Source organism: Pocillopora damicornis, chromosome 4 (genome assembly GCF_964200805.1).
Source record: "Pocillopora damicornis chromosome 4, jaPocDami1.2, whole genome shotgun sequence".
Taxonomy (NCBI): Eukaryota; Metazoa; Cnidaria; class Anthozoa; order Scleractinia; family Pocilloporidae; genus Pocillopora; species Pocillopora damicornis.
In genome coordinates this window covers 13,558,613-13,584,851 of record NC_142673.1, presented here as the reverse complement: position 1 = coordinate 13,584,851, position 26,239 = coordinate 13,558,613, and the positions used below count along the sequence as shown (strand labels likewise).

At 37.6% G+C, this 26,239-nt stretch overlaps 4 protein-coding genes across 4 annotated transcripts; all 4 read left to right on the top strand.

Moving 5' to 3' along the window:
• Positions 1–7,171: 7,171 nt before the first annotated feature.
• LOC149046891 (adenosine receptor A1-like) lies at positions 7,172–8,245 on the top strand. The gene has a single exon (XM_089204178.1). It carries the CDS (start codon positions 7,172–7,174, stop codon positions 8,243–8,245), a length of 1,074 nt encoding a protein of 357 aa, XP_089060304.1.
• A 5,621-nt stretch (positions 8,246–13,866) lies between these two features.
• LOC149046890 (adenosine receptor A3-like) lies at positions 13,867–15,039 on the top strand. Its single transcript, XM_089204176.1, has one exon. The coding sequence runs from the start codon at positions 13,867–13,869 to the stop codon at positions 15,037–15,039; it is 1,173 nt and encodes a 390-aa protein (XP_089060302.1).
• Positions 15,040–16,632: 1,593 nt separating this feature from the next.
• Positions 16,633–17,661, top strand: LOC149046889 (adenosine receptor A3-like). The gene has a single exon (XM_089204175.1). It carries the CDS (start codon positions 16,633–16,635, stop codon positions 17,659–17,661), a length of 1,029 nt encoding a protein of 342 aa, XP_089060301.1.
• A 5,899-nt stretch (positions 17,662–23,560) lies between these two features.
• Positions 23,561–24,634, top strand: LOC149046888 (adenosine receptor A3-like). The gene has a single exon (XM_089204174.1). It carries the CDS (start codon positions 23,561–23,563, stop codon positions 24,632–24,634), a length of 1,074 nt encoding a protein of 357 aa, XP_089060300.1.
• Positions 24,635–26,239: the final 1,605 nt, after the last annotated feature.

Below are 26,239 nucleotides of genomic sequence, written 5' to 3'. Positions count from 1 at the left end.
CTTAGGAGTTAAAGGGTGAGAGGAGTACCTAATATTTTAGAACGCGGGTTATACAGGTTTTCATGTAATGGAAAGGTTGCCCCAGCTGCTATAAAATGTCAAGTTTTTTTTATCCCGGCGACGTCATCAAAACTAATTTTAAATGAGAACGTCCAACTTTAGAACTGGAATTGAGAGTTTCTTCAATTTTTATGATAAATTGAACCTTTTCTCAGTGAATTGCAGGTTTCCTTTTTTCCTGTGGCGAGCATTTGAAAAGTTTAATTGGTAAAGACCAAGTTTAACATCTATCTGAGATCAGCAGGGTTTTAAATAACCTTTTTTTAATAAGCGGCACTCTACCAAGGGAAATTAACAAAGAGAAAAGAACATCTGCTGTTTCTGTCATCAATAAGGTGTCACAGTGGAGCGTTTGCAATCGTAATTGGTCAGTTAACAGTAAAAAGGAACACAACATTTGTTGCAACCTGGCTTCTTCATTGTTACCTCAGACTTATCTTAAAATGACCAATACGTCTTCGTCGACTTCTGCTAGTGTCAGCCGACGAAACGATGCAAATGATGTATATGATGGTACACAGGGGGAAGGCATTGCGTTGTGCAGCGCTTTAACGCTAACATTGATTCTAGTTGTCGTGGGAAACTTACTCACCATGGTTATTTTTGCGAAGAACAAAAAAAATATTTGTTACTAGTTGTCAATATGGCGTTTGCTGATCTGTTCCTAGGAGCTTTCAGTTTACCAATATACATTTACGATATCGGGTATGGATTCCGCCTATGGACCACGTTAGTTGAAAGCTTATGGACCAACAAGCCTTTGTTAATTTCCTACATGATCGTTGACACAGCCTTCTCACAAGCCTCTCTTATTTCTGCAGTGTTCATAACGTGTGAAAGATTTTACGCCATACGTTGGCCGTTTAAGCATCGAACATTATCGACACAAGCATACCGCATTGCCATATTTTCAGTGTGGGCACTAGCTCTCCTTATTTCTGCAATGTGGACCGGTTCCAACCTATTATTTTCTAACAAGCACACTATGTTTTTTTTGGGGCCATACACTTTGATTTTAATTTTAATCACATGTGGCTGTAACATTGGTATTTGGAAAAAGTTTGTCTGTTTGGTTTTTCCATGTACCAAGACGATTTTATGATATGGTAAACCTTTTCAACTACTTTAACTCCTTTGTCAATCCAATTTTTTACGCATTAAGAATTGCTGAGTTTCGACGAGCACTGGCTTTATGTTGTACAGGAAGACATGTGCAAGCAGCTGTAGACACAAAGTTTTCTAAAAGAAGGAAAGAGAGGCACAGAACGACCGCTGAGTTTAGTAGTGAAGTGGCTTTCGAACAGGATGTTATGGATACTGAGTTTAGTCGTGAACTGGCTTTCGAACAGAATGTTATGGATACTGAGTTTAGTCGTGAAGTGGCTTTCGAACAGGATGTTCTGGATACTGAGTTTAGTAGTGAACTGGCTTTTGAACAGGATGTTATGGATACCAAACTGTAAAACACATCATTCAAACACTAGCTAGAAACTCGATTAAGACGAAAATAGGTAGAACACGAGCTAAATATTTTATTAATGTCAGGAAGTTGAAGTTAAAAACCTAACAATGCCTCTAAAATGATGGAAATAACATTGATAGTATTAAGTATAATTATTCAAACAAATGAGACATTAAACATTAAATATTCATCACGATGAATAACTACAACCTTTTCCACGAAATGAGACATTGAATAAGGCACCATTCTTTCACGTTTCAATTTAAGTATCGAAGAGACGGCCTTGTCTATATAATCACGCCTTTATGTTTCTACTTATGTCAAAGAATGTTATGTATGTGTATGTAATAGAGTCTTAAAGTGAGATTATGAGTTTGGGAGTTGATAGCCTGCCGAAGAGGCCTAATGTTTATTATTATTCAAGCGAATGGAAGAAAACACAACTGAGGTGAGCGTGAAGCGCGAGTCACACGTAAGGGGAGCAGGGGCACAAAAAAAAGTTAGTAATTTTTGCGCTTCTTCTCCAGTCTGTCCTAACCCTTGCTTACACCTCATACTCAGAGAGGACTTTTCATTTCTCATTTAAGATATTGGACTATGGCAGAGAAGTAATATAAAACATTGTAATTTGCATGAAAAAGAATCCGTAGAGATAAAGAGTTGGAACAGATGTACCAAATGTGTTTGCACAAGGACTCCATATGGTATAGAGTACGATCACGAAAGAAACAGTTCAACAAATAAACTATAAGATTAGTATACGATCACAGATGACGCGATCGAATTGTGGTAAGAACAGGAAAGTGACACACGAGGCAGAGCCGAGGGTGTCATTAATCATGTTCTTACCATATTTAGATATCTTCTGTAATCTATTTCTGTAGACACTCACGGTAACATGGAACATATTTGTCGTATGACTAAAAAGTAAACTGTTGTTAATGGTGACGCCATCCTTGCGTCTGTCCTCAATCAGCCAATCAATCAATCATCTCAATTAGGTCGGTAAAAGACGGTTAGGCAACACACCAACCACTTACAAAATATAGAAGTAAAAATTGCAAGCTACAAGAAGTACAATACAGAATGAAAAGTTAACTATACAAATTGACACGCTCTTATTAAGCTAATGAACTAAGGTCATTCCTAAATTCTGTAAGAGACGTAATATTAGGCATATCAGGGAGGAGCTGATTCCAGTCTTTAGCAGTGCTTGGGAAAAAAGGAAGATTTGAACATTTTGATTTGAAGATTTTCTTACAGTGAGGTTCAAGAAGCTTAAACCTATGGCTACTCCTGTTACGAGTCTCATCACTTAAATTTAAATAGCGGTAATCTTAATATCAACTAAACCATAAATAATTTTATTCATGAAGATCAAGCGAGATTTTTTCTCCTTTCTACAAGAGTGCAAGTACCTCTTCTAGCATGGACGTGACGATTGACGACCAGTCATCGGTAATCGTTTGTACAAAAACGGGCTGTTGTTCTTTGCACTTTCTCTAGTCTGACAATAGATATACCAAAGAATCAATCAAAAATGCATGTATTATTCAGCTTATAGCGTCTATATTCATATGCAGTTAATAAAATTTGTAGTGGAAAAAGTAATTCCTACTTATCTTCACACTGAAATGTAAATCTCCCCACTTCAAGGACTCACGCTGACACATGCGCAATCAAGTATGCGAAATAAAGCGAGGAAATCTCCTAACCAGGAAGGGGAATTGACCTAAAACGAGAGATGTCGAGTATAAACAGAAGAAATCAATTTTTTCAACCTGTGTGAAAGAAAAATGGAGATTACCGTCAAATGGTATTCGATATATGCCAAACTTTTGTCAAGTATTTCTGTTTGAGGTTGTTAGTAAACTTTTCATAAATTAAACGAATATGGAGAGACAGATATTCCAAGCTTTTCAAACACGTCCTGGAGGCTAGGAAAGTAGACCGAAATAAAACTTTTGACAACTTACACTTTCAATAGTCGCCTTAAAAAGCTTGAATTTACGCAAGTTTCCAGAGGAAAAGTATCCTTAGATAGACTATTTGAACATGTGTCAATAAAAAATGGCATTACATGAAAAAAGTTTCTACTCTCTACCAGTTACCCTGAATAGCACGAATATATCAATAGCTTTCTGAAGGATGAAATTGTTAGGAAGTCAGAGATTGATTGCAGCCTCTCTGTAAGGACTTCGGATATGCCATGCGTCATGATCTTCAAGCTGGAAAAAAATACTCGGTGGGTACTTCCTGGTAATGGGGATGTGCCGCTGGATGAGGTCGCATTTTCACGACTGGATGATTATATCAATAGAGTTACTAGAATGGGGTCGCACATTTTCGGGATTTTAAGGATAAGAAAATTGCTTTAAGTAGGGATGTGAAAATGGTAAGATTCAAATGCACCAGAATATTTGTATTGTTTTACCTCATGTAAAAGTTTCAAATGCACCAAAATGTTTTTAATGTAGATAAAAAATCAAATGATCTGCATCCTTTTTAACAAATGAATCAATTCGTTTTAGGATGATCTACTTTACAGGCTTTATAAAGTAGATGCATAACCAGAAAATGACTAAGTTGGGATCAGAAAAGTTACATATGTTCAAAAATGACTACGATTGTGTCTGTAATTAGTCACGGAATAGGTTGAGAGGCCAGTGGTACATACTCGGTAAAAATTGACCGAAGTATCCCCCCCCCCTCTCTCTATTGTCTTTCCCTTTGGTTTCATCGGAGTTGAAACGAAAATGACTTTAGTATGTCCTCCTACATATCATCCTCTTACAGACTACCATCAATTTACGACCAGAATGATCTAATCCATACACGTTTTCCGATCGATGGATAGGGTATGCTTATTTTCACGACTGGAATTGACTGTACATGCCATAGCCTGGATTGCGTTTTCAATAGAGTTCATATATTGGGGTCACATATTCTCGGGACTTTGGAATGAAGAAAATTTCTGGTAAGTAGGGATTTAAAAATAATAAGAAGAATCTCGGTTAAATTTTTTTACCGTATCACCAAAAGTGACTAAGATGGGGTCTATAATTGGCTACAGAATAGACTATAATGCGGTAGGGGTTCTGATAGGTCAGTGGCCATACGCAACACAAATTGACCCTATTTCCAGGTTCCTCTCCCCCCGACCTTAGAACCCATTACCTTAGGCGGTGCATGTCTATGTACCCTATCTTAGGGTACATAGGGCCCCTCATGAATTAATTTCTGTCAGATTAGGGGATCCCATTCAATAGATGTTCCAGCAGTGGAGAAGTGATGTTTTTATTGTAATCAATTTCTTTTTCCGCATAATTCTGCCTCCCCCCTCGCCCCGACTTTGTTTCTGCAGTCGTTGTTGGTCCACTAGTCGACTGTAAATATGATAACAGAATTATATATAAAATAGAAATAAAAATAATAAATCTGTATTGTTTCACTTATTAAGAGTACTCTATACTCAAATAACCGGAGCAGAAGATAATTGTAAAAATAAAGAGTTACATATAAAGATTTATTCTCTTGTGCATAGATATATGTTACAAAGATGTCAGACACAAGAAGAGCGTTGACCATCATAAACCGACCTTTCCAGGCTCACCATGCTTCAATTTGCTTGATCAAAGAATGTTTACATTAAGAGATTGGGAAACTTAGCTTAATCCTTAAATTCCCAGAAGTGCTCAACATGTAACTTCTCCCCACAATATCCACACTTTACCCACTTGTTTAGAACGCGGGTTATACAGGTTACTATGTAATGGAAAGGTTGCCTCGGCTGCTATAAAAATGTCAAGGTTTTTTTTATCCTGGCGAGGTCATCAAACCTATTTTTTTAATGAGTAAGACCAATACTGGAACTGAAATGTAGAGTTTCTTCAATTTTTATGATTAATAATATGCATGAAAAAATTACTCAGTTCTGATTGGTTAAGATAAATGCAGTTTTCAGGTAATTCAGTGCAGAAGAGAATTAATTCAGAGTAGAAGAGGGTTGATTCAGTGCAAAGAAAATAACAAATCAGGCATTCTAATCGGTCAATAATCAAAGAAACTCACAGGTAGCCAATCAAATGCGAGCGTTAGATGTCACAACAAAATTTGAAAATTTGCGAGCGAAACAATGGCCGGCGTTTTAAGTAGGTTTCCTTTCGCCACCGCAGCTGAAAAACCGCTCAAACAACGAAAACACTGTAAAAAGCACTGCATTTTGGTTGTCGGTTTGGAAAAAGTGGTTTTTAGAGAAGGGAATTGCCAAGGAAATAAAAAATTACAAGCGGACCCAGCTTAACGCTTTGCTCGAGCGATCCAACGCCGAGATTAAAAACAAACATGGTTAAACCTCGGAAACAATGATTCCATTTCATCGAAAGTGATTCGGACACAGACTGAACAATTACTTGAACTGTTTAGCCGGACTTAGAACTTTTTTGCGCCTTAAAGATATGAGGATATATCTGCATATTATTGTTTTGATCGTACGCGATTGTTTTGACCGAACGCACGGTTTGAATAAATTATTATTTTTGCACTTGATGCGCGCGCTTTGCTTATGCTTAATTATGATAGGCAATCTCGTATTTTCCATGTATGTTATTAACACGTAATCACATGATTGTTCTAGTGCAATTTGGAATAAACAAGCACTTGTTAATTTTTGCACAGACCACAAATTTATTCGTGCTTGTTTATTCCAAATTGCACTCAAATTCATGTGATTACTTACAAATTGAACCGTTGCTCAGTGAAGTGCATGTTTTGTTTAGTTTTTTTTTTAGCAAAGATTTGAAAAATTTACATGATAAAGAGCGAGTTCGATACCTAACTGACATCAGCACGGTTTTTAGTAACTTTTTCCAATAAGCGGCACTATTGTCTGCGCCGTAAGGCGAAATCCAAACTCAAAGGTCTGCTTGCGGGATAAACAAACGACGGTGAGAGCTCTACATTTATTTAACAATGGCTCACCCATCAGAACGCGTGAATTTATACAAGCGAATAAAGGGGTAAGTTTCTAAAGAAACTGTGGTGCTGCGTCGGTGGGTGAGTATAGTAGGTAATTTAGTGTTAACAACTGGGTTGAAAACGTAAATTAGCCACCGTAAAGGGTAAAAAAGCTGACGTTTCGAGCGTTAGCCCTTCGTCAATCGCTCTGACGAAGGGCTAACGCTCGAAACGTCAGCTTTTTTACCCTTTACGGTGGCTAATTTACGTTTTCAACCCAGTTGTTAACACTAAATTACCATTTATACAAGCACCGCACTAAGGGTAAATAGACACTTTTAAGTGACAACTGCAGATGCTTGTCAAACATGCACCCGTAGCTGTCACATATTACTTTTCTGTAATAACGGTCATAAAGATCATCATTTTTATTAAGAGAAATTTTCAAAGAAAACTTCCTATTGTGCACGCTCATGACGTCGGCAAACATATCCTTCGAGAAATAATTTTCCATCGGGTTTAAAATGTTATAAAACAATTGGTTCATACGTCAGCTGTGCGTTCATCGAGATATGAAGCAAGTCACAGTCTTAAGTCACAGTCAGTGGAGCGCTAGCATTCCTAACTGGTCATTGAACAGTACAGAGGAACACAACATATGTTGCAACCAGGCTTCTTCATCGTTGTCTCAAAATGACCAATACGTCTTCGACGTCTTCTGCTAGTGTCAGCCGACGAAACGATACAAATGATGCATACGATGGTACTCAGGGGGAAGGCATTGCGTTGTGCAGCGCTTTAACGCTAACATTTATTGTAGTTGTCGTGGGAAACTTACTCACCATAACTATTTTTGCGAAGAACAAAAATATTCGCAAGAAATATTTGTTGCTAGTTGTCAATATGGCGTTTGCTGATCTGTTCCTAGGAGCTTTGAGTTTACCAGTATACATTTACGATGTCGGGTATGAGTTCCGCCTATGGACCACGTTCGTTGGAAACTTATGGACCGACAAGCCTATCTTAATTCCCTACATGATCGTTGACACAGCTTTCTCGCAGGCCTCTCTTATTTCTGCAGTGTTCATAGCGTGTGAAAGATTTTACGCCATACGTTGGCCGTTTAAGCATCGAACATTATCGACACAAGCATACCGCATTGCCATATTTTCAGTGTGGGTACTAGCTCTCCTTATTTCCGCAACCGTGACCGGTTCAATCCTATTATTTTCTTACAAGTACACTATGTTTTTTTGGGGGCCATACACTTTGATTCTCATTTTAATCACATGTGGCTGTAACATTGGTATTTGGAAAAAGTTTCAAACTGGAAGAGTCGCCGCTTCACATCAAGAAAGCCGAGACTTACAAAACAAGCGCTTAACAAAGACTTTGTTAATTGTATCTGGCCTTACTTTACTAGCTTGGCTGCCACTAGTTTTGTTAAACTTACTGATGCATGTTTGGTTCTTCCATGTACCAAGACGATTTTATGATATGGTAAACCTTTTCAACTACTTCAACTCTTTTGTCAATCCAATTTTTTACGCATTAAGAATTGCTGAGTTTCGACGAGCACTGGCTTTATGTTGTACAGGAAGACATGTGCAAGCAGCTGTAGACACAAAGTTTTCTAAAAGAAGGAAAGAGAGGCACAGAACGACCGCTGAGTTTAGTCGTGAAGTGGCTTTCGAACAGGATGTTCTGGATACTGAGTTTAGTATTGAACTGGCTTTTAAACAGGATGTTATGGATACCAAACTGTAAAACACATCATTCAAACACTAGCTAGAAACTCGATTAAGACGAAAATAGGTAGAACACGAGCTAAGTATTTTATTAATGTCAGGAAGTTGAAGTTAAAAACCTAACAGTGCCTCTAAAATGATGGAAATGACATTGGTAGTGTTAAGTATAATTATTCAAACAAATGAGACATTAAACATTAAATATTCATCACGATGAATAACTGCAACCTTTTCTGCGAAATGAGACATTGAATAAGGCACCATACTTTCACGTTTCAATTTAAGTATCGAAGAGACGGCCTTGTCTATATAATCACGCCTTTATGTTTCTACTTATGTCAAAGAATGTTATGTATGTGTATGTAATAGAGTCTTAAAGTGAGATTATGAGTTTGGGAGTTGACAGCCTGCCGAAGAGGCCTAATGTTTATTATTATTCAAGCGAATGGAAGAAAACACAACTGAGGTGAGCGTGAAGCGCGAGTCACACGTAAGGGGAGCAGGGGCACAAAAAAAAGTTAGTAATTTTTGCGCTTCTTCTCCAGTCTGTCCTAACCCTTGCTTACACCTCATACTCAGAGAGGACTTTCCATTTCTCATTTAAGATATTGGACTATGGCAGAGAAGTAATATAAAACATTGTAATTTGCATGAAAAAGAATCCGTAGAGATAAAGAGTTGGAACAGATGTACCAAATGTGTTTGCACAAGGACTCCATATGGTATAGAGTACGATCACGAAAGAAACAGTTCAACAAATAAACTATAAGATTAGTATACGATCACAGATGACGCGATCGGAATGTGGTAAGAACAGGAAAGTGACACACGAGGCAGAGCCGAGGGTGTCATTAATCATGTTCTTACCATATTTAGATATCTTCTGTAATCTATTTCTGTAGACATTCACGGTAACATGGAACATATTTGTCGTATGACTGAAAAGTAAAATGTTTTTAATGGTGACGCCATCCTTGCGTCTGTCCTCAATCAGCCAATCAATCAATCATCTCAATTAGGTCGGTAAAAGACGGTTAGGCAACACACCAACTACTTACAAAATATAGAAGTAAAAATTGCAAGCTACAAGAAGTACAATACAGAATGAAAAGTTAACTATACAAATTGACACGCTCTTATTAAGCTGATGAACTAGGGTCATTCCTAAATTCTGTAAGAGACGTAATATCAGGCATATCAGGGAGGAGCTGATTCCAGTCTTTAGCAGCGCTTGGGAAAAAAGGAAGATTTGAACACGTCTTTCTTACAGTGAGGTTCAAGAACCTTAAACCTATGGGTACTCCTGATACGAGTCTCATCACTTAAATTTAAAAAGCGGTAATCTTAATGTCAACTAAACTATAAATAATTTTATTCATGAAGATCAAGCGAGATTTTTTTCTCCATTCTACAAGAGTGCAAAGTTCTAATTTTTCTAGCATGGACGTGACGATTGACGAGCAGTCATCAGCAATCTTTTGTACAAAAACGGGTTGTTGCTCTTTGCACTTTCTCTAGTCTGACAATAGATATGCCAAAGAATCAATCAAAAATGCATGTATTATTCAGCTTATAGCGTCTATATTCATATGCAGTTAATAAAACTTGTAGTGGGAAAAGTAATTCCTACTTTTCTTCACACTGAAATGTAAATCTCTTCACTTCAAGGACTCATGCTGACGCATGCGCAATCAAGTATGCGAAATAAAGCGAGGAAATCTCCTAACTAGGAAGGGGAATTGACCTAAAACGAGAGATGTCGAGTATAAACAGAAGAAATCAATTTTTTTAAACCTTTGTGAAAGGAAAATGGTGATTACCGTCAGATGGTATTCGATGTATACCAAAATTTTAGCAGGTATTTCTGTTTGAGGTTGTTGGTAAACTTTTCATAAATTAAACGAATATGGAGGGACAGATATTCCAAGCTTTTCAAACACGTCCTGGAGGCTAGGAAAGTAGACCGAAATAAAACTTTTGAAAACTTACACTTTCAATAGTCGCCTTAAAAAGCTTGAATTTACGCAAGTTTCCAGAGGAAAAGTATCCTTAGATAGACTATTTGAACATGTGTCAATAAAAAATGGCATTACATGAAAAAAGTTTCTACTCTCTACCAGTTATCTTGAATAGCACGAATATATCAATAGCTTTCTGAAGGATGAAATTGTTAGGAAGTCAGAGATTGATTGCAGCCTCTCTGTAGGGACTTCGGATATGCGGTGCGTCATGATCTTCAAGCTGGAAAAAAAATACTCGGTAGGTACTTCCTGGTAATGGGGATGTGCCGCTGGATGAGGTCGCATTTTCACGACTGGATTGACTATATCAATAGAGTTACTAGAATGAAGTCGCACATTTCCGGGATTTTAAGGGTAAGAAAATTGCTTTAAGTGGGGATGTGAAAATGGTAAGATTCAAATGCACCAGAATATTTGTATTGTTGTACCGCAAGTAAAAGTTTCAAACGCACCAAAATGTTTTTTATGTAAGTACAAAATCAAGTGATTTGCATCCTGTTTAAGAAATGAATCAATTCGTTTTAGGATGATCTACTTTACAGGCTTTATAAAGTAGATACATAACCAGTGATAACCATAATGTGACTGACGGTTGGGATCAGGAAAATTACATATGTTCGAAAATGACTACGATTGTGTCTATAATTAGTCACGGAATAGGTTGAGGGGCCAGTGGTACATACTCGGTAAAAATTGACCGAAGTATCCCCCTCCTCTCTCTCTCTCTCTGTCTCTCTCTCTCTCTCTCTCTCTCTCTCTCTCTCTCTCTCTCTCTCTCTCTCTCTCTCTCTCTCTCTCTCTCTATTGTATTTCCCTTTGGTTTCATCGGAGTTGAAACGAAAATGACTTGAGTATGTCCTCCTACATATCATCCTCTTACAGACTACCATCAATTTACGACCAGAATGATCAAATCCATAAACGTTTTCCGATCGATGGATAGGGTATGCTTATTTTCACGACTGGAATTGACTGTACATGCCATAGACTGGATTGCGTTTTCAATAGAGTTCATATATTGGGGTCACATATTTTCGGGAATTTGGAATGAAGAAATTTTCTGGTAAGTAGGTATTTAAAAATAAGAAGAATCTCGGTTAAATTTTGTTACCGTATCACCAAAAGTGACTAAGATGGGGTCTATAATTGGCTACAGAATAGACTATAATGCGGTGGGGATTCTGATAGGTCAGCGGCCATACGCAACAAAAATTGACCCTTTTTCCAGGTTCCTCTCCCCCCGACCTTAGAACCCATTACCTTAGGCGGTGCATATCTATGTATCCTATCTTAGGGTACATAGGGCTCCTCATGAATTAATTTCTGGCAGATTAGGGGATCCCGGTTTAATAGATGTTCCAGCAGTGGAGAAGTGATGTTTTTATTGTAATCAATTTCTTTTTCCGCATAATACTGCCTCCCCCCTCACCCCGACTTTGTTTCTGCAGTCGTTGTGGGTCCATTAGTCGACGGTAAATATGATAACAGAATTATATATAAAATAGAAATAAAAATAATAAATCTGTATTGTTTCACTTATTAAGAGTACTCTATACTCAAATAACCGGAGCAGAATAGAATTGTAAAAATGGGGAGTTACATATAAAGATGGTAATGCACAACAAGAGAATATAGAAGACTTTATATTCTCTTGTGCATGGATATATGTTACAAAGATGTCAGACCCAAGAAGGGCATTGACTATCATAAACCGACCTTTCCAGGCTCACCATGCTTCAATTTGAATGATCAAAGAATGTTTACATTAAGAGGTCGGGAAACTTAGCTTAACCCTTAAATTCCCAGAAGTGCTCAACATGTAACTTCTCCCTACAATATCCACACATTAAAGGAATACCCACTTGTTTAGAACGCGGGTTATAGAGGTTACTATGTAATGGAAAGGTTGCCTCGGCTGCTATAAAATGTCAAGTTTTTTTTTATCCCGGCGAGGTCATCAAACCTATTTTTTCATGAGAAAGACCAATACTGGAACTGAAATGGAGAGTTTCTTCAATTTTTATGATTAATAATATATATGAAAAATTACTCAGTTCTGATTGGTTAAGATAAATGCAGTTTTCAGTAATTCAGTGCAGAAGAGAGTTAATTCAGAGTAGAAGAGGGTTGATTCAGTGCAAAGAAAGTAACAAATCAGACATTCTGATTGGTCAATAATCAAAGAAACTCACAGGTAGCCAATCAAATGCGAGCCTTAGATGTCGCAACAAAATTTGAAAATTTGCGAGCGAAACAATGGCCGGCGTTTTAAGTAGGTTTCCTTTGGCCACCACAGCTGAAAAACCACTCAAACAACGAAAACACTGCAAAAAGCACTGCATTTTGGTTGTCGGTTTGGAAAAAGTTGTTTTTAGAGAAGGGAATTGCCCAGGAAATCGAAAATTACAAGCGGACCCAGCTTAACAATTTGCTCGAGCGATCAAACGCCGAGATTAAAAACAAACATGGTTAAACCTCGGAAACGATGACTCCATTTCATCGAAAGTGGTTCGGACACAGACTGAACAATCCCTTGAGCTGTTTAGCCGGACTTTGAACTTTTTTGCGCCTTAAAGATGTGAAGATATAACTGCATATTATTGTTTTGATCGTACGCGATTGTTTTGACCGAACGAACGGTTTGAATAAATTATTTTTGCACTTGATGTGCGCGCTTTGCTTATGCTTAATTATGATTAGCCATCTCGTATTTTTCCATGTATATTATTAACACGTAATCACATGATTTTTCTAGTGAAATTTGGAATAAACAAGCACTTGTTAATTTTTTCACAGACCACAAATTTTTAGTCTTTAAAAAAATTTACTCGTGCTTGTTTATTCCAAATTGCACTCAAAATTATGTGATTACTTTTACAAATTGAACCGTTGCTCGGTGAAGTACAGGTTTTGATTTGTTTAGTTTTTTTTAGCAAAGATTTGAAAAGTTTACATGGTGAAGACCGAGTTCGATATCTAACTGACATCAGCACGGTTTTTAATAACTTTTTCCCATAAGCGGCACTATTGTCTGTGCCGTAAGGCGAAATCCAAACTCAAAGACCTGCTTGCGGGATAAACAAACGACGGTGAGAGCTCTACATCTATTTAACAATGGCTCACCCATCAGAACGCGTGCATTTATACAAGCACCGCACTAAGTGACAACTGCAGATGCTTGTCAAAACATGCACCTGTAGCTGTCACATATTACTTTTCTGTAATAACGGTCATAAAGATCATTTTTATTAAAAGAAATTTTCAAAGAGATAAAAACTTCCTCCTCCGCAATTTAATGGGCGATATCTGTCATCAATAAGGTTTATAACATAACTAATAAAGTTGTCTGATCAAATTCAATTGAGCGAGCGTGCTTCACATTCCTATTGTGCACGCTCATGACGTCAGCAAACATATCCCTCGAGAAAAAAATTTTCCATCGGGTTTAAAATGTTATTAAACAATTGGTTCATACGTCAGCTGTGCGTTCATCGAGATATGAAGCAAGTCACAGTCTAAAGTCACAGTCAGTGGAGTGCTTGCATTCGTAACTGGTCAGTGAACAGTACAGAGGAATACATCATATGTTGCAACCAGGCTTCTTCATCGTTGTCTCAAAATGACCAATACGTCTTCGACGTCTTCTGCTAGTGTCAGCCGACGAAACGATACAAATGATGCATATGATAGTACTCAGGGGGAAGGCATTGCGTTGTGCAGCGCTCTAACGCTAACATCTATTCTAGTTGTCGTGGGAAACTTACTCACCATAACTATTTTTGCGAAAAACAAAAATATTTGCAAGAAATATTTGTTGCTAGTTGTCAATATGGCGTTTGCTGATCTGTTCCTAGGAGCTTTGAGTTTACCAGTATACATTTACGATGTCGGGTATGAGTTCCACCTATGGACCACGTTCGTTGGAAACTTATGGACCAACAAGCCTATCTTAATTCCCTACATGATCGTTGACACAGCTTTCTCGCAGGCCTCTCTTATTTCTGCAGTGTTCATAGCGTGTGAAAGATTTTACGCCATACGTTGGCCGTTTAAGCATCGAAACTTATCGACACAAGCATACCGCATTGCCATATTTTCAGTGTGGGTACTAGCTCTCCTTATTTCCGCAACCGTGACCGGTTCAATCCTATTATTTTCTTACAAGTACACTATGTTTTTTTGGGGGCCATACACTTTGATTCTCATTTTAATCACATGTGGCTGTAACATTGGTATTTGGAAAAAGTTTCAAACTGGAAGAGTCGCCGCTTCACATCAAGAAAGCCGAGACTTACAAAACAAGCGCTTAACAAAGACTTTGTTAATTGTATCTGGCCTTACTTTACTAGCTTGGCTGCCGCTAGTTTTGTTAAACTTACTGATGCATGTTTGGTTCTTCCATGTACCAAGACGATTTTATGATATGGTAAACCTTTTCAACTACTTGAACTCTTTTGTCAATCCAATTTTTTACGCATTGAGAATTGCTGAGTTTCGACGAGCACTGTCTTTATGTTGTACAGGAAGACATGTGCAAGCAGCTGTGGACACAAAGCTTTCTAAAAGAAGGAAAGAGAGGCACAGAACGACCGCTGAGTTTAGTCGTGAAGTGGCTTTCGAACAGGATGTTATGGATACTGAGTTTAGTCGTGAAGTGGCTTTCGAACAGAATGTTATGGATACTGAGTTTAGTCGTGAACCGGCTTTCGAACAGGATGTTATGGATACCAAGGATGAAGAGTTTGAACAGATGCACCAAACGTGTTTGCACCAAAGACTCCATGTGGTGTAGGGTAGGATTACGAAAGAAACAGTTCAACAAATAAACTATAAGATTAGTATACGATTACTGTAAGAGAAGTATACGATTACTATAAGATAAGTATACGATCATGTGGAAAGAACAAAAAAGTGACACACGAGGCACAGCCGAGGGTGTCATTAATCACGTTCTCACCACATTTTGACATCTTCTGTGATCTATTACTGTAGAGATCCACGGAAACGTGGAAATTATTTGTCGTATATGACTGATATATACTTCCTCTAGTCTAACAATACATTATAAAGAAGAACCAATCAAGATGCATGTATCATTCACTTTATCGCCTCGATATTCATATGCAGTTGTTAAAATTTGGAGTGGAAAAGTAATTAAATCTCACTATTTTGAGGACTCACGCTGACGCATGCACAATTAAGTATAGGTAGCGAAGCGATGAAAACTCCAAGGCAGGATGGGGAATTGACTTAGCTAGAATCGAGAGATATCCGGTATAAACAGAAGACATCAATTTTTTGAACGTGTGTGAAAAAAAAAATAAAAAAATAAAAAAGGAATTACCGTCAGATCATATTCGATATATGCCAAATTTTTTGCAGATATTTATGTTTGAGGTTTTTAGGAAACTCTTCATAAATTAAATGAATATGGAGAGGCAGATGTTCCAGGCTTTTCAAACACGTCCTGGAGGCTAGGAAAGTAGGCCGAAATAAAAAGTTTTGAAAACCTACACTTTCGGTAGTCGCCTGAAAAAGTCTAGATTCACGGAAGGTTCCACAGAATAGAGATGAAGTAAAAACGATAGAAAACCGCCATTTTATGTCACAAGTGACAACCAAGAGTATTTTTTTACATTCTCTTATTGACCACTTAATGTACAAAAGCTCGCGCAAAAATATTACCAACATTGATTTCAGGAGAAAAACATGGAGTAAGTCTTGTTTGAACTGGGAGAATTCTTAGTTTAATTTAAGCGACTCCGCTCTGAGTGACCGTTCAGTACAGGTGGAAGATAAACAAGTCGCTAGAACTCAGTGAAGGGTAAGCACGACTGCTCAATAGAGGTGACCGCTCAATAGAGTTGAGAAATTACAGTAGTAAAGGAGAACAAATTTCCGGTTTTTTTTTTTTTTAGCAAAGATTTGAAAAGTTTAAATGATAAAGACCGAGTTCGACATCTAACTGAGATCAGCACGGTTTTTAATAACTTTTTCCCATAAGCGGCACCCTTGTCTGTACCGTAAAGCGAAACCCAAACACAAAGCCTGTTTGCAGGATAAACAAACAGCGGTGAGAGCTCTTCATCTATGTAACAATGGCTCACCAGAACGCACATACTTAAACAAGCACCGCACTGAGGGAAAATAAACACTTTAAGTGACAGCTGCAGGTGCATGTTAAAACATGCATAATTTTTATTAAGAGAAATTTACAAAGAGAAAAAGACTTCCTCCTCCGCAACTCAATGGGCGATATCTGTCATCAATAAGGTGTCACAGTCAGTGGAGTGCTTGCATTCGTAATTGGTCAGTGAACAGTAAAGAGGCACAAAACATATGTTGTACCCTGCCTTCTTCATCGTTGTCTTAGTATCATCTCAAAATGAACAAAACTTCTTCGTCGTCTTCTGCTGGTGTCAGCCGACTAAACAATACAAATGATGCATATGATCGCACTCAGGGGGAAGGCATTGCATTGTGCAGCGCTTTAACGCTAACATTTATTCTAGTTGTCGTGGGAAACTTACTCATCATAGTTATTTTTGCGAAGAACAAAAATATTTGCAAGAAATATTTGTTTCTAGTCGTCAATATGGCGTTTGCTGATCTGTTCCTAGGAGCTCTGAGTTTACCAGTATACATTTACGATGTCGGGTATGAGTTCCACCTATGGACCATGTTCGTTGGAAACTTATGGACCGACAAGACTATCTTAATTCCCTACATGATCGTTGACACAGCTTTCTCGCAGGCCTCTCTTATTTCTGCAGTGTTCATAGCGTGTGAAAGATTTTACGCTATACGTTGGCCGTTTAAGCATCGTACATTATCGACACAAGCATACCGCATTGCTATATTTTCAGTGTGGGCACTAGCTCTCCTTATTTCTGCAATGTGGACCGGTTCAAACCTGTTGTTTTCTTACAAGCACACTCTGGTTTTTTGGGGGCCATACACTTTGATTCTCATTTTAATCACATGTGGCTGTAACATTGGTATTTGGCAAAAGTTTCAAACTGAAAGAGTCGCCGCTTCACATCAAGAAAGCCGAGACTTACAAAACAAGCGCTTAACAAAGACTTTGTTAATTGTATCTGGCCTTACTTTACTCGCTTGGCTGCCGTTAGTTTTGTTAAACTTTCTAATGTTTGTTTGGGTTTTCCATGTACCAAGACGATTTTATGATATGGTAAACCTTTTCAACTACTTGAACTCCTTTGTCAATCCAATTTTTTACGCATTGAGAATTGCTGAGTTTCGACGAGCACTGGCTTTATGTTGTACAGGAAGACATGTGCAAGCAGCTGTAAACACAAAGCTTTCTAAAAGAAGGAAAGAGAGGCACAGAAGGACCGCTGAGTTTAGTCGTGAACTGGCTTTCGAACAGAATGTTCTGGATACCAAACTGTAAAACAACTGGAACTCGATTAAAATGAAATAGGTAGTACACGAGCTGAATATTTTAATGTCAGGAAGTCGAAGTTAAAAACCTAGTAATGCCTCTCAAATGATGGAAATGACAACAGTAGTGTTAAGTAAAAATTGTTCAAATAAATGAGACATATAATTAGGCACTATTCGTCTACATTTAAGTCGGCAATACATGACAGGATAAGAACTGTGTCTTGGTTGACAACTTCAAGGGTCATTACCGGTCAGGTATATTTTCTAAAGTAACCAGAACTTCAGAAACAGCAAAAATGGAAGAAAAATGACTCTTTGAGTCGCAGAAAAGCGCGAAATATAATTATGATATTAGGTTGTAGATTTATTCCATTTTAGGGAAAAAGCTTCGTCAGATCTCATGACATGGAGCCCTCTGCTTTACTGTTTTATTTTTCATCGTGTTTTATAGTTGTTTGTTTTTTGTCTTTTTCATTGTTGATTCACCTCAGTAAAATTGACGGGAACGCTGGCTCTTTGCCCGATGGTAGTAAACAAGATAATAGTTTGCCAGTTTCTCCGATTGATTGCTGACTCACACGGAGATATGCTTGCTCATTTACACATAATACTAAGTGAGGACTTTCTATTTCTCGTTAAATATACTATACAAGGCAGAAAAGTTCTATAAAACATTTAAATTTGCATGATAAAGGATTTGTAAAGATTAAGAGCTCGAACAGATGTACCAAAGGTCTCTGCACAAAGACACCTTATGGTATAGGATACGATCACAAAAGAAACAGTTCAAAACATAAACTATAAGATAAGTATACGATTACTATAAGATTAGTATACGATCATGTGGTAAGAACAAAAAAGTGACACACGAGGCAGAGGCGAGGGTATTGTTAATCACGTTCTACCTTATTTTGACATCTTCTGTAATCTATTACTGTAGAGATCCACAGCAACGTGGAATATAATTGTCATATATGACAACCAACCAATCAAGATGCATGTATCATTCATTTTATCGCTTCGATATTCATATGCAGTTGTTAAAATTTGAAGTGGAAAAAATAATTCCTACTTATCTTTACATTGAAATGTAAATCTCACCATTTCAAGGACTCACGCTGACGCATGTGCATTACGTATGGGTAGTGAAGCGATGAAAACTCCTAAGCTGGATGGGGAATTGACCTAGCTAGAATCGACAGATGTTGGGTATAAACAGAAGACATCAATTTTTTGAACGTGTGTGAAAAAAAAGTTATTGCCGTCAGATGATATTCTACATATGCCAAATTTTTGGCGGGTATTTATGTTTGAGGTTTTTAGGAAACTTTTCATAAATTAAACGAATACGGAGGGACAGATGTTCCAAGCTTTTCGAACACGTCCTGGAGGCTAGGAAAGTAGAACGAAATAAAACTTTTGACAACTTACACTTTCAATAGTTGCTTGAAAAAGCTTGAATTTACGGAAGGTTCCAGAGGAAATATATCCTTAGATAAACTATTTGAACATGTGTCAATAAAAAATAGCATTACAGGAAGACAGTTTCTACTCTCTACCCGTTACCCTAAATATCACGAATATATCAATAGCTTTCTGAAGGATGAAACTGTCAGCAAGTTAGAGATTGATTGGAGACCGTCAAGAAAAGCAGTTGGTAATACAGTCAAACCTGTATTTAACGGGGTATGGCGGATTGACCGCTTAAATCAGGTTGACCGCTTAAATACAGGCTCCACAGAATAGAGATATTATAAAAAACGATAAAAAAACGCCATTTTATGTCATAAGTGACAACCAAGAGAATATTTTTACATTCTTTTGCTGACCACTTCATGTAAAAAAATTGCGCAAAAGTATTACCAACATTGATTTCGGGGGAAATAAATGGATTAAATTTTGCTTGAAAGAGAATTCCTCGCTTAGTTTGAGCTGTACGGTTCCGCTCTCAGTGACCATTCAATACAAGTGGAAAATAGTACAAACCAGCCGCAAGGACTCAGGGAAGGGTGAGCACGACCGCTTAATAGAGGTGACCGCTTAAGAGAGTTGAGAAATTACAGCAGTAAAGGGCAACAAATTTCGGGACTTTGAAAACCGACCGTTAGATACAGGGTGACCGCTTAATACGGTGCCGCGTAATACATGCAGGTTGGACTGTACTCGGCTTTCCAAATTCCGCTTGAGATGCTTCAAAGCTAACGGTTGAAGAATAATTCAACCGAGGGAGGATTTTAACGACCTGAAGAGGCTAAAAAAGGGAAAAATAACACAGCACTTCAGTGCAATGCAATTGACATCTTTTGGCAAAGATGCGCTTAAAATTTGATTGTAGAGCGTTGATTTTCTTCCCAGAATTTCCGAAGTATCGAGTATTTTTATATTGCGCCTACATCTGTTGACTCGCGCAACGGATATCGCTGAGAATGAGAGACTGCTTGACGACTTAGGTCGGTCTTCTGTGTCATAAAGGTGGTAACCAATGGCCAACTAAACTTCGTAGAAACTCTCACCGATAGGTGAGTTTTTGGGTAAAGGGGTCGGTTTCAGTTTCTAAAGAAACTATGGTTCCGGGAGGGGGGGGAGGAATTACATGATAATTTGGTTTTAGCAATTGAGTTGATCGTGTGAATTGGCCAGAGAATTTGGCTAGAGAATTTGTAAAGCTGACGTTCCGAACGTAACGTTAGCTGTTGTTCAGAGCGAAATGAGTTAAGTAGTAGGCACGCAAGTGGGAAAATTTTCAGACTTTCCGGTCAGAGATACAGGCATAGGAGGAAATGGAACCACTTCACAACGCTCTATGACCTTATGACCTTTTGATTCTTTCTGATGCTCGCTGGTTCTCCTGAGATAGAGGACATTCCTCACAACTAAACTATTAAAGGTTTATATTGACAGATATTCTGAATACTCCTACCTTTGCTCTTTGTACGTAAATATGTTGTTTTCATATTTCACATTTACCCCTGAACACCAGTCTTTTCAGTGATGGAGGGTGGAGAATTTTGAGGGGGATCACATGGTTTTATCGGGCAGTGGAGGGGGGTAAGTTGTCAGCAACAAAGTTATAAAGGGGGAGGGGGGACTACAGAAAGTAAATAATTTTCCATTTCATTATTCGTTTCCCGTTGTTTCTTTCATTTTTAACTGTAATGATCAAAGGTTCCGAATGAATAGCAGCAGATCTGTTTGTAAAGCTTGAACGTTGAAGTTTGACAACGTAAATTGATTGCTCTCGACTTTTCGGATAGTCAATGCAAATTCAACATCGACCAGTAATCGAATATAATGCACAACTCACGTCACTCCGTGACCTCATATCCTATCCAAAAGGACACTGTCACTCAATCAATCAATGATTGCATAAAAACAAGGTATACATATTTTCTTATTTCTTTTACTAAACAATTTCCTTCGAACATCTTAATTAAAAAGAGCAATATGACATTACATATTTACTGGATCTTTTACCAAAATAAATGGACATGATTTTCATAGTTCATTTAAGCGATAATAGTGCAGTAAAACCAGACTAATATCTTCGACACACACATTCAAGAATTTAATATTTATTTATTAGCTGTTCGGCACTTGGGAGATATATTCCGACAAACAAAATACAAACAATGATTACGGTAACCTTTTTTCATTAGATTTTATCTGTTTTATCATTTCGACATGCCGAGAGAAACATCTGCCACTTTTTGCTTAAAACTTACCTTTTATAAATGTAAATATTTTGTAAATTTCTGGCATTGATGTCGTCCGTTCTTTGAAATTTCGAAGCTGCTCTCATATTTTGCAGATATTTGAGTATGTGTCCTGCACACTTGAAGAGGAAATAAATAGGATTAATATTGCTCAAATTTTGACAATTTCATGTTCAATTTAAACTTAAATGACTTTGATAACCACTTTAATCAAATGGAAATCATGATTTTATGACACAGGACCGACTTTAAATGGGAGGTTACGGAATTTGTTTGGAGGATGTTATTTTTCAAATTTTAATGTCTCTTTTTACGACTGAACTCAAAAGTTGGATGAGTTAGCCTCTGCAGGGACTTTGGAAGCGTGATGTGTCATGAACTACAAGCTGGAAAAAATACTCGGCGGGTACCTCCTGGTAATGGGGATGTGCTGCTGGATGAGGTCGCATTTTTCACGACTGAATTGACTATATCAATAGAGTTACTAGAATGGAGTCACACATTTTCGGGATTTTAAAAGTAAGAAAATTGCTTCAAGTAGGGATGTGAAAATGGTAAGAACTAAATGCACCAGAATATTTGTATTGTTGTTCCGCAGGTAAAAGTTTCAAATGTACCAAATTGTTTTTAATGTAGGTGAAAAATCAAGTGATCTGCGTCCTGTTTAACAAATAGTTTAATTCGTTTTAGGATGATCCACTTAAAAGGCTTTATAAAGTAGACTCATAACCAGAAAGTGACTAAGTTGGGAGCAGAAAAATCACATATGCTCAAAAGTGACTGCGATGGTGTTTATAATTGGCCACGGAAGAGGTTGAGAGGCCAGCGATATATACTCGGTAAATAGTGACCGAAGTACCCCCACCCCCTCCCAGGTTCTGGCTTTATTTCAAACCAAGACCCACACTCGTTTTCAAACCTTGGCCTCTAAAAGTTGAACTTGGTTCGCGCTAAGCATAAGTACGCGTCAGAGCCAAAGACAAACTGGTAAATTGAGCTAAAAAATTCAGCTCGAGTGACACAATTTGATATTATTGTCTTTCCCTTTGGTTCCATCGGAGTTCAAACGAAAATGACTTTAGTGTGTCATCCGAAATGTCATCTTTTTGCAGACTACTATCATTTACGACTGGAATGATCAAATCCATACACGTTTTCCGATCGGTGGATAGGGTATACCTATATTTCACACCTGGAGTTGACTAGAAACTGGATTGCATTTTCAATAGAGTTCATATATTGGGGTCACATATTTTCGGGACTTTGAGGTGAAGAAAATTTCTGGTAAGTAGGGATTTAAAAATAAGAAGAAGAATCGCGGTTAAATTCTTGTTACCGTATCACCAAAAGTGACTAAGATGGGGTTTATTGGGGTTTAATTGGCCATAGAATAGACTATAATGCGGTTGGGTTCTGATAGGTCAGCGGCCCATACGCAACAAAAATTGACTCTATTTTCAAATTCCCCCGAGCTCAAAACCCATTCCCTTAGGCGGTGCATGTCTATGTACCCTATCTTAGGGTACATAGGGCTCCTCATGAATTAATTTCTGTCAGATTAGGGGATCCCATTTAATAGATGTTCCAGCAGTGGAGCAGCGATGTTTTTATTGTAATCAATTTTTTTACCGCATAATACTGCCACCCCCTCAACCCGACTTTGTTTCTGCAGTCGTTGTGATCAAAGAATGTTTACATCAAAGAGGTCGGGAAGCTTAGTTTAACCCTTAAACTCCCGGAAGTGCTCACCATGTAACCTTTCTCTACAATATTGACACATTATCCAGCAGAAATGTAATAAGAATATTCAAACTAATAAAGTAGAAGTTGCTATCTCGATTTAACAGGAAATTCTTGTCACTAATTTACAAGGAAATGTGTAGTAGTTAGTATGTAATGGAAAGGTTGCCTCGGCTGCTATAAAAATGTCAAGTTTTCAAGTAAAACATGCACCTACAGCTGTCACCTATTACTTTTCAGTGATGACATCATAAAGATCATCATTTTTAATAAGAGAAATGTACAAAGAGAAAAAAACTTCGTCCTCCGCAATTTAATGGGCGATCTCTGTCATCGATAAGATGTCACAGTCAGTGGAGTGCTTGCATTCGTAATTAGTCAGTGAACAGTAAAGAGGCATAAAACATATATTGTACCCTGGCTTCTTCATCGTTATCTTAGTATCATCTCAAAATGAACAAAACGTCTTCGTCATCTTCTTCCAGTGCCAGCCGACGAAACGGTACAAATGATGCATATGATCGCACACAGGGCGAAAGCATTGCATTGTGCAGCGCTTTAACGCTAACATTTATTCTAGTTGTCGTGGGAAACTTACTCACCATAACTATTTTTGCGAGGAACAAAAATATTCGCAAGAAATATTGGTTTCTAGTTGTTAACATGGCGTTTGCTGATCTGTTCCTAGGAGCTTTGAGTTTACCAGTATACATTTACGATGTCGGGTATGGATTCCACCTATGGACCACGTTCGTTGGAAACTTATGGACCAACAAGCCTATCTTAATTTCCTACATGATCGTTGACACAGCTTTCTCGCAGGCTTCTCTTATTTCTGCAGTGTTCATAACGTGTGAAAGATTTTACGCTATACGTTGGCCGTTTAAGCATCGTACATTATCGACACAAGCATACCGCATTGCTATATTTTCAGTGTGGGCACTAGCTCTCCTTATTTCTGCAATGTGGACCGGTTCAAACCTATTATTTTCTTACAAGTACACTATGTTTTTTTGGGTACCATACACTTTGATTCTAGTTTTAATCACATGTGGCTGTAACATTGGTATTTGGCAAAAGTTTCAAACTGGAACAGTCGCCGCTTCACATCAAGAAAGCCGAGACTTACAAAACAAGCGCTTAACTAAGACTTTGTTAATTGTATCTGGCCTTACTTTACTAGCTTGGCTGCCGCTAGTTTTGTTAAACTTACTAATGTTTGTTTGGTTTTTCCATGTACCAAGACGATTTTATCATGCAGTAAACCTTTTCAACTACTTGAACTCTTTTGTCAATCCAATTTTTTACGCATTAAGAATTGCTGAATTTCGACGAGCACTGTCTTTATGTTGTACAGGAAGACATTTGCAAGCAGCTGTAAACACAAAGTTTTCTAAAACAAGGAAAGAGAGGCACAGAAGGACCGCTGAGTTTAGTTGTGAACTGGCTTTCGAACAGGATGTTATAGATATTGAGTTTAGTCGTGAACTGGCTTCCGAACAGAATGTTCTGGATACCAAACTGTAAATACATAATTCAAACACTAGCTGGAACTCGATTAAAATGAAATAGGTAGAACACGAGCTGAAAATTTTAATGTCAGGAAGTCGAAGTTAAAAACCTAGTAATGCCTCTCAAATGATGGAAATGACAACAGTGGTGTTAAGTAAAAATTGTTCAAATAAATGAGACATATAATTAGGCACTATTCGTCTACATTTAAGTCGGCAATACATGACAGGATAAGAACTGTGTCTTAGTTGACAACTTCCAGAGTCATTACCGGTCAGGTATATTTTCTAAAGTAACCAGAACTTCAGAAACAACAAAAAAGGAAGAAAATTAACTCTTTGAATCGCAGAAAAGCGCAAAATATAATTATGATATTAGGTTGTAGATTTATTCCATTTTAGGGAAAAAGCTTCGTCAGATCTCATGACATGGAGCCCTCTGCTTTACTGTTTTATTTTTCATTGCGTTTTATAGTTGTTTGTTTTCTGTCTTTTTCATTGTTGATTCACCTCAGTAAAATTGACGGGAAGGCTGGCTCTTTGCCCGATGGTAGTAAACAAGAGAATAGTTTGCCAGTTTCTCCCATTGATCGCTGACTCACACGGAGAAATGCTTTCTCATTTACACATAATACTAAGTGAGGACTTTCTATTTCTCGTTAAATATACTAGACAAGGAAGAAAAGTAATATAAAAAAATTTTAATTTGCATGATAAAGAATTTTGTAAAGATAAAGAGTTCGAACAGATGTACCAAAGGTGTCGGCACAAAGACACCTTATGGTATAGGGTACGATCACAAAAGAAACAGTTCAAAATATAAACTATAAGATAAGTATACGATTACCATAACATTAGTATACGATCATGTGGTAAAAACAAAAAAGTGACACACGAGGCAGAGGCGAGGATGTCATTAATCACGTTCTTACCACATTTTGACATATTCTCTAATCTATTACTGTAGAGATCCACGGCAACATGGAATATATTTGTCGTATATGACTAATATATACCCCCTCTGGTCTAACAATACATTATAAAGAAGAACCAATCAAGATGCATGTATTATTCATTTTATCGCTTCAATATTCATATGCAGTCGTCAAAATTTTGAGTGGAAAAAGTAATTCCTATTTATCGTTACATTGAAATGTAAATCTCACCATTTCAAGGACTCACGCTGACATATTTGCATTAAGTATGGGAAGTGAAGCGATGAAATATCTTAACCAGGATGGGGAATTGACCTAGCTAGAATAGAGAGATGTTGGGTATAAACAGAAGACATCAATTTTTTGAACGTGTGTGAAAAAAAAGTTATTACGATCAGGTATTTATGTTTGAGGTTTTTAGGAAACTTTTCATAAATTAAATGAATATTGAGGGACAGATGTTCCAAGCTTTTCAAACATATCCTGGAGGCTAGGAAAGTAGAACGAAATAAAACTTTTGACAACTTACACTTTCAATAGTCGCCTGAAAAAGCTTGAATTCACGGAAGGTTCCAGAGGAAATATATCCTTAGATAAACTATTTGAACATGAGTCAATGAAAAATAGCATTACAGGAAGACACTTTCTACTCTCTACCCGTTACCCTAAATAGCACGAATATATCA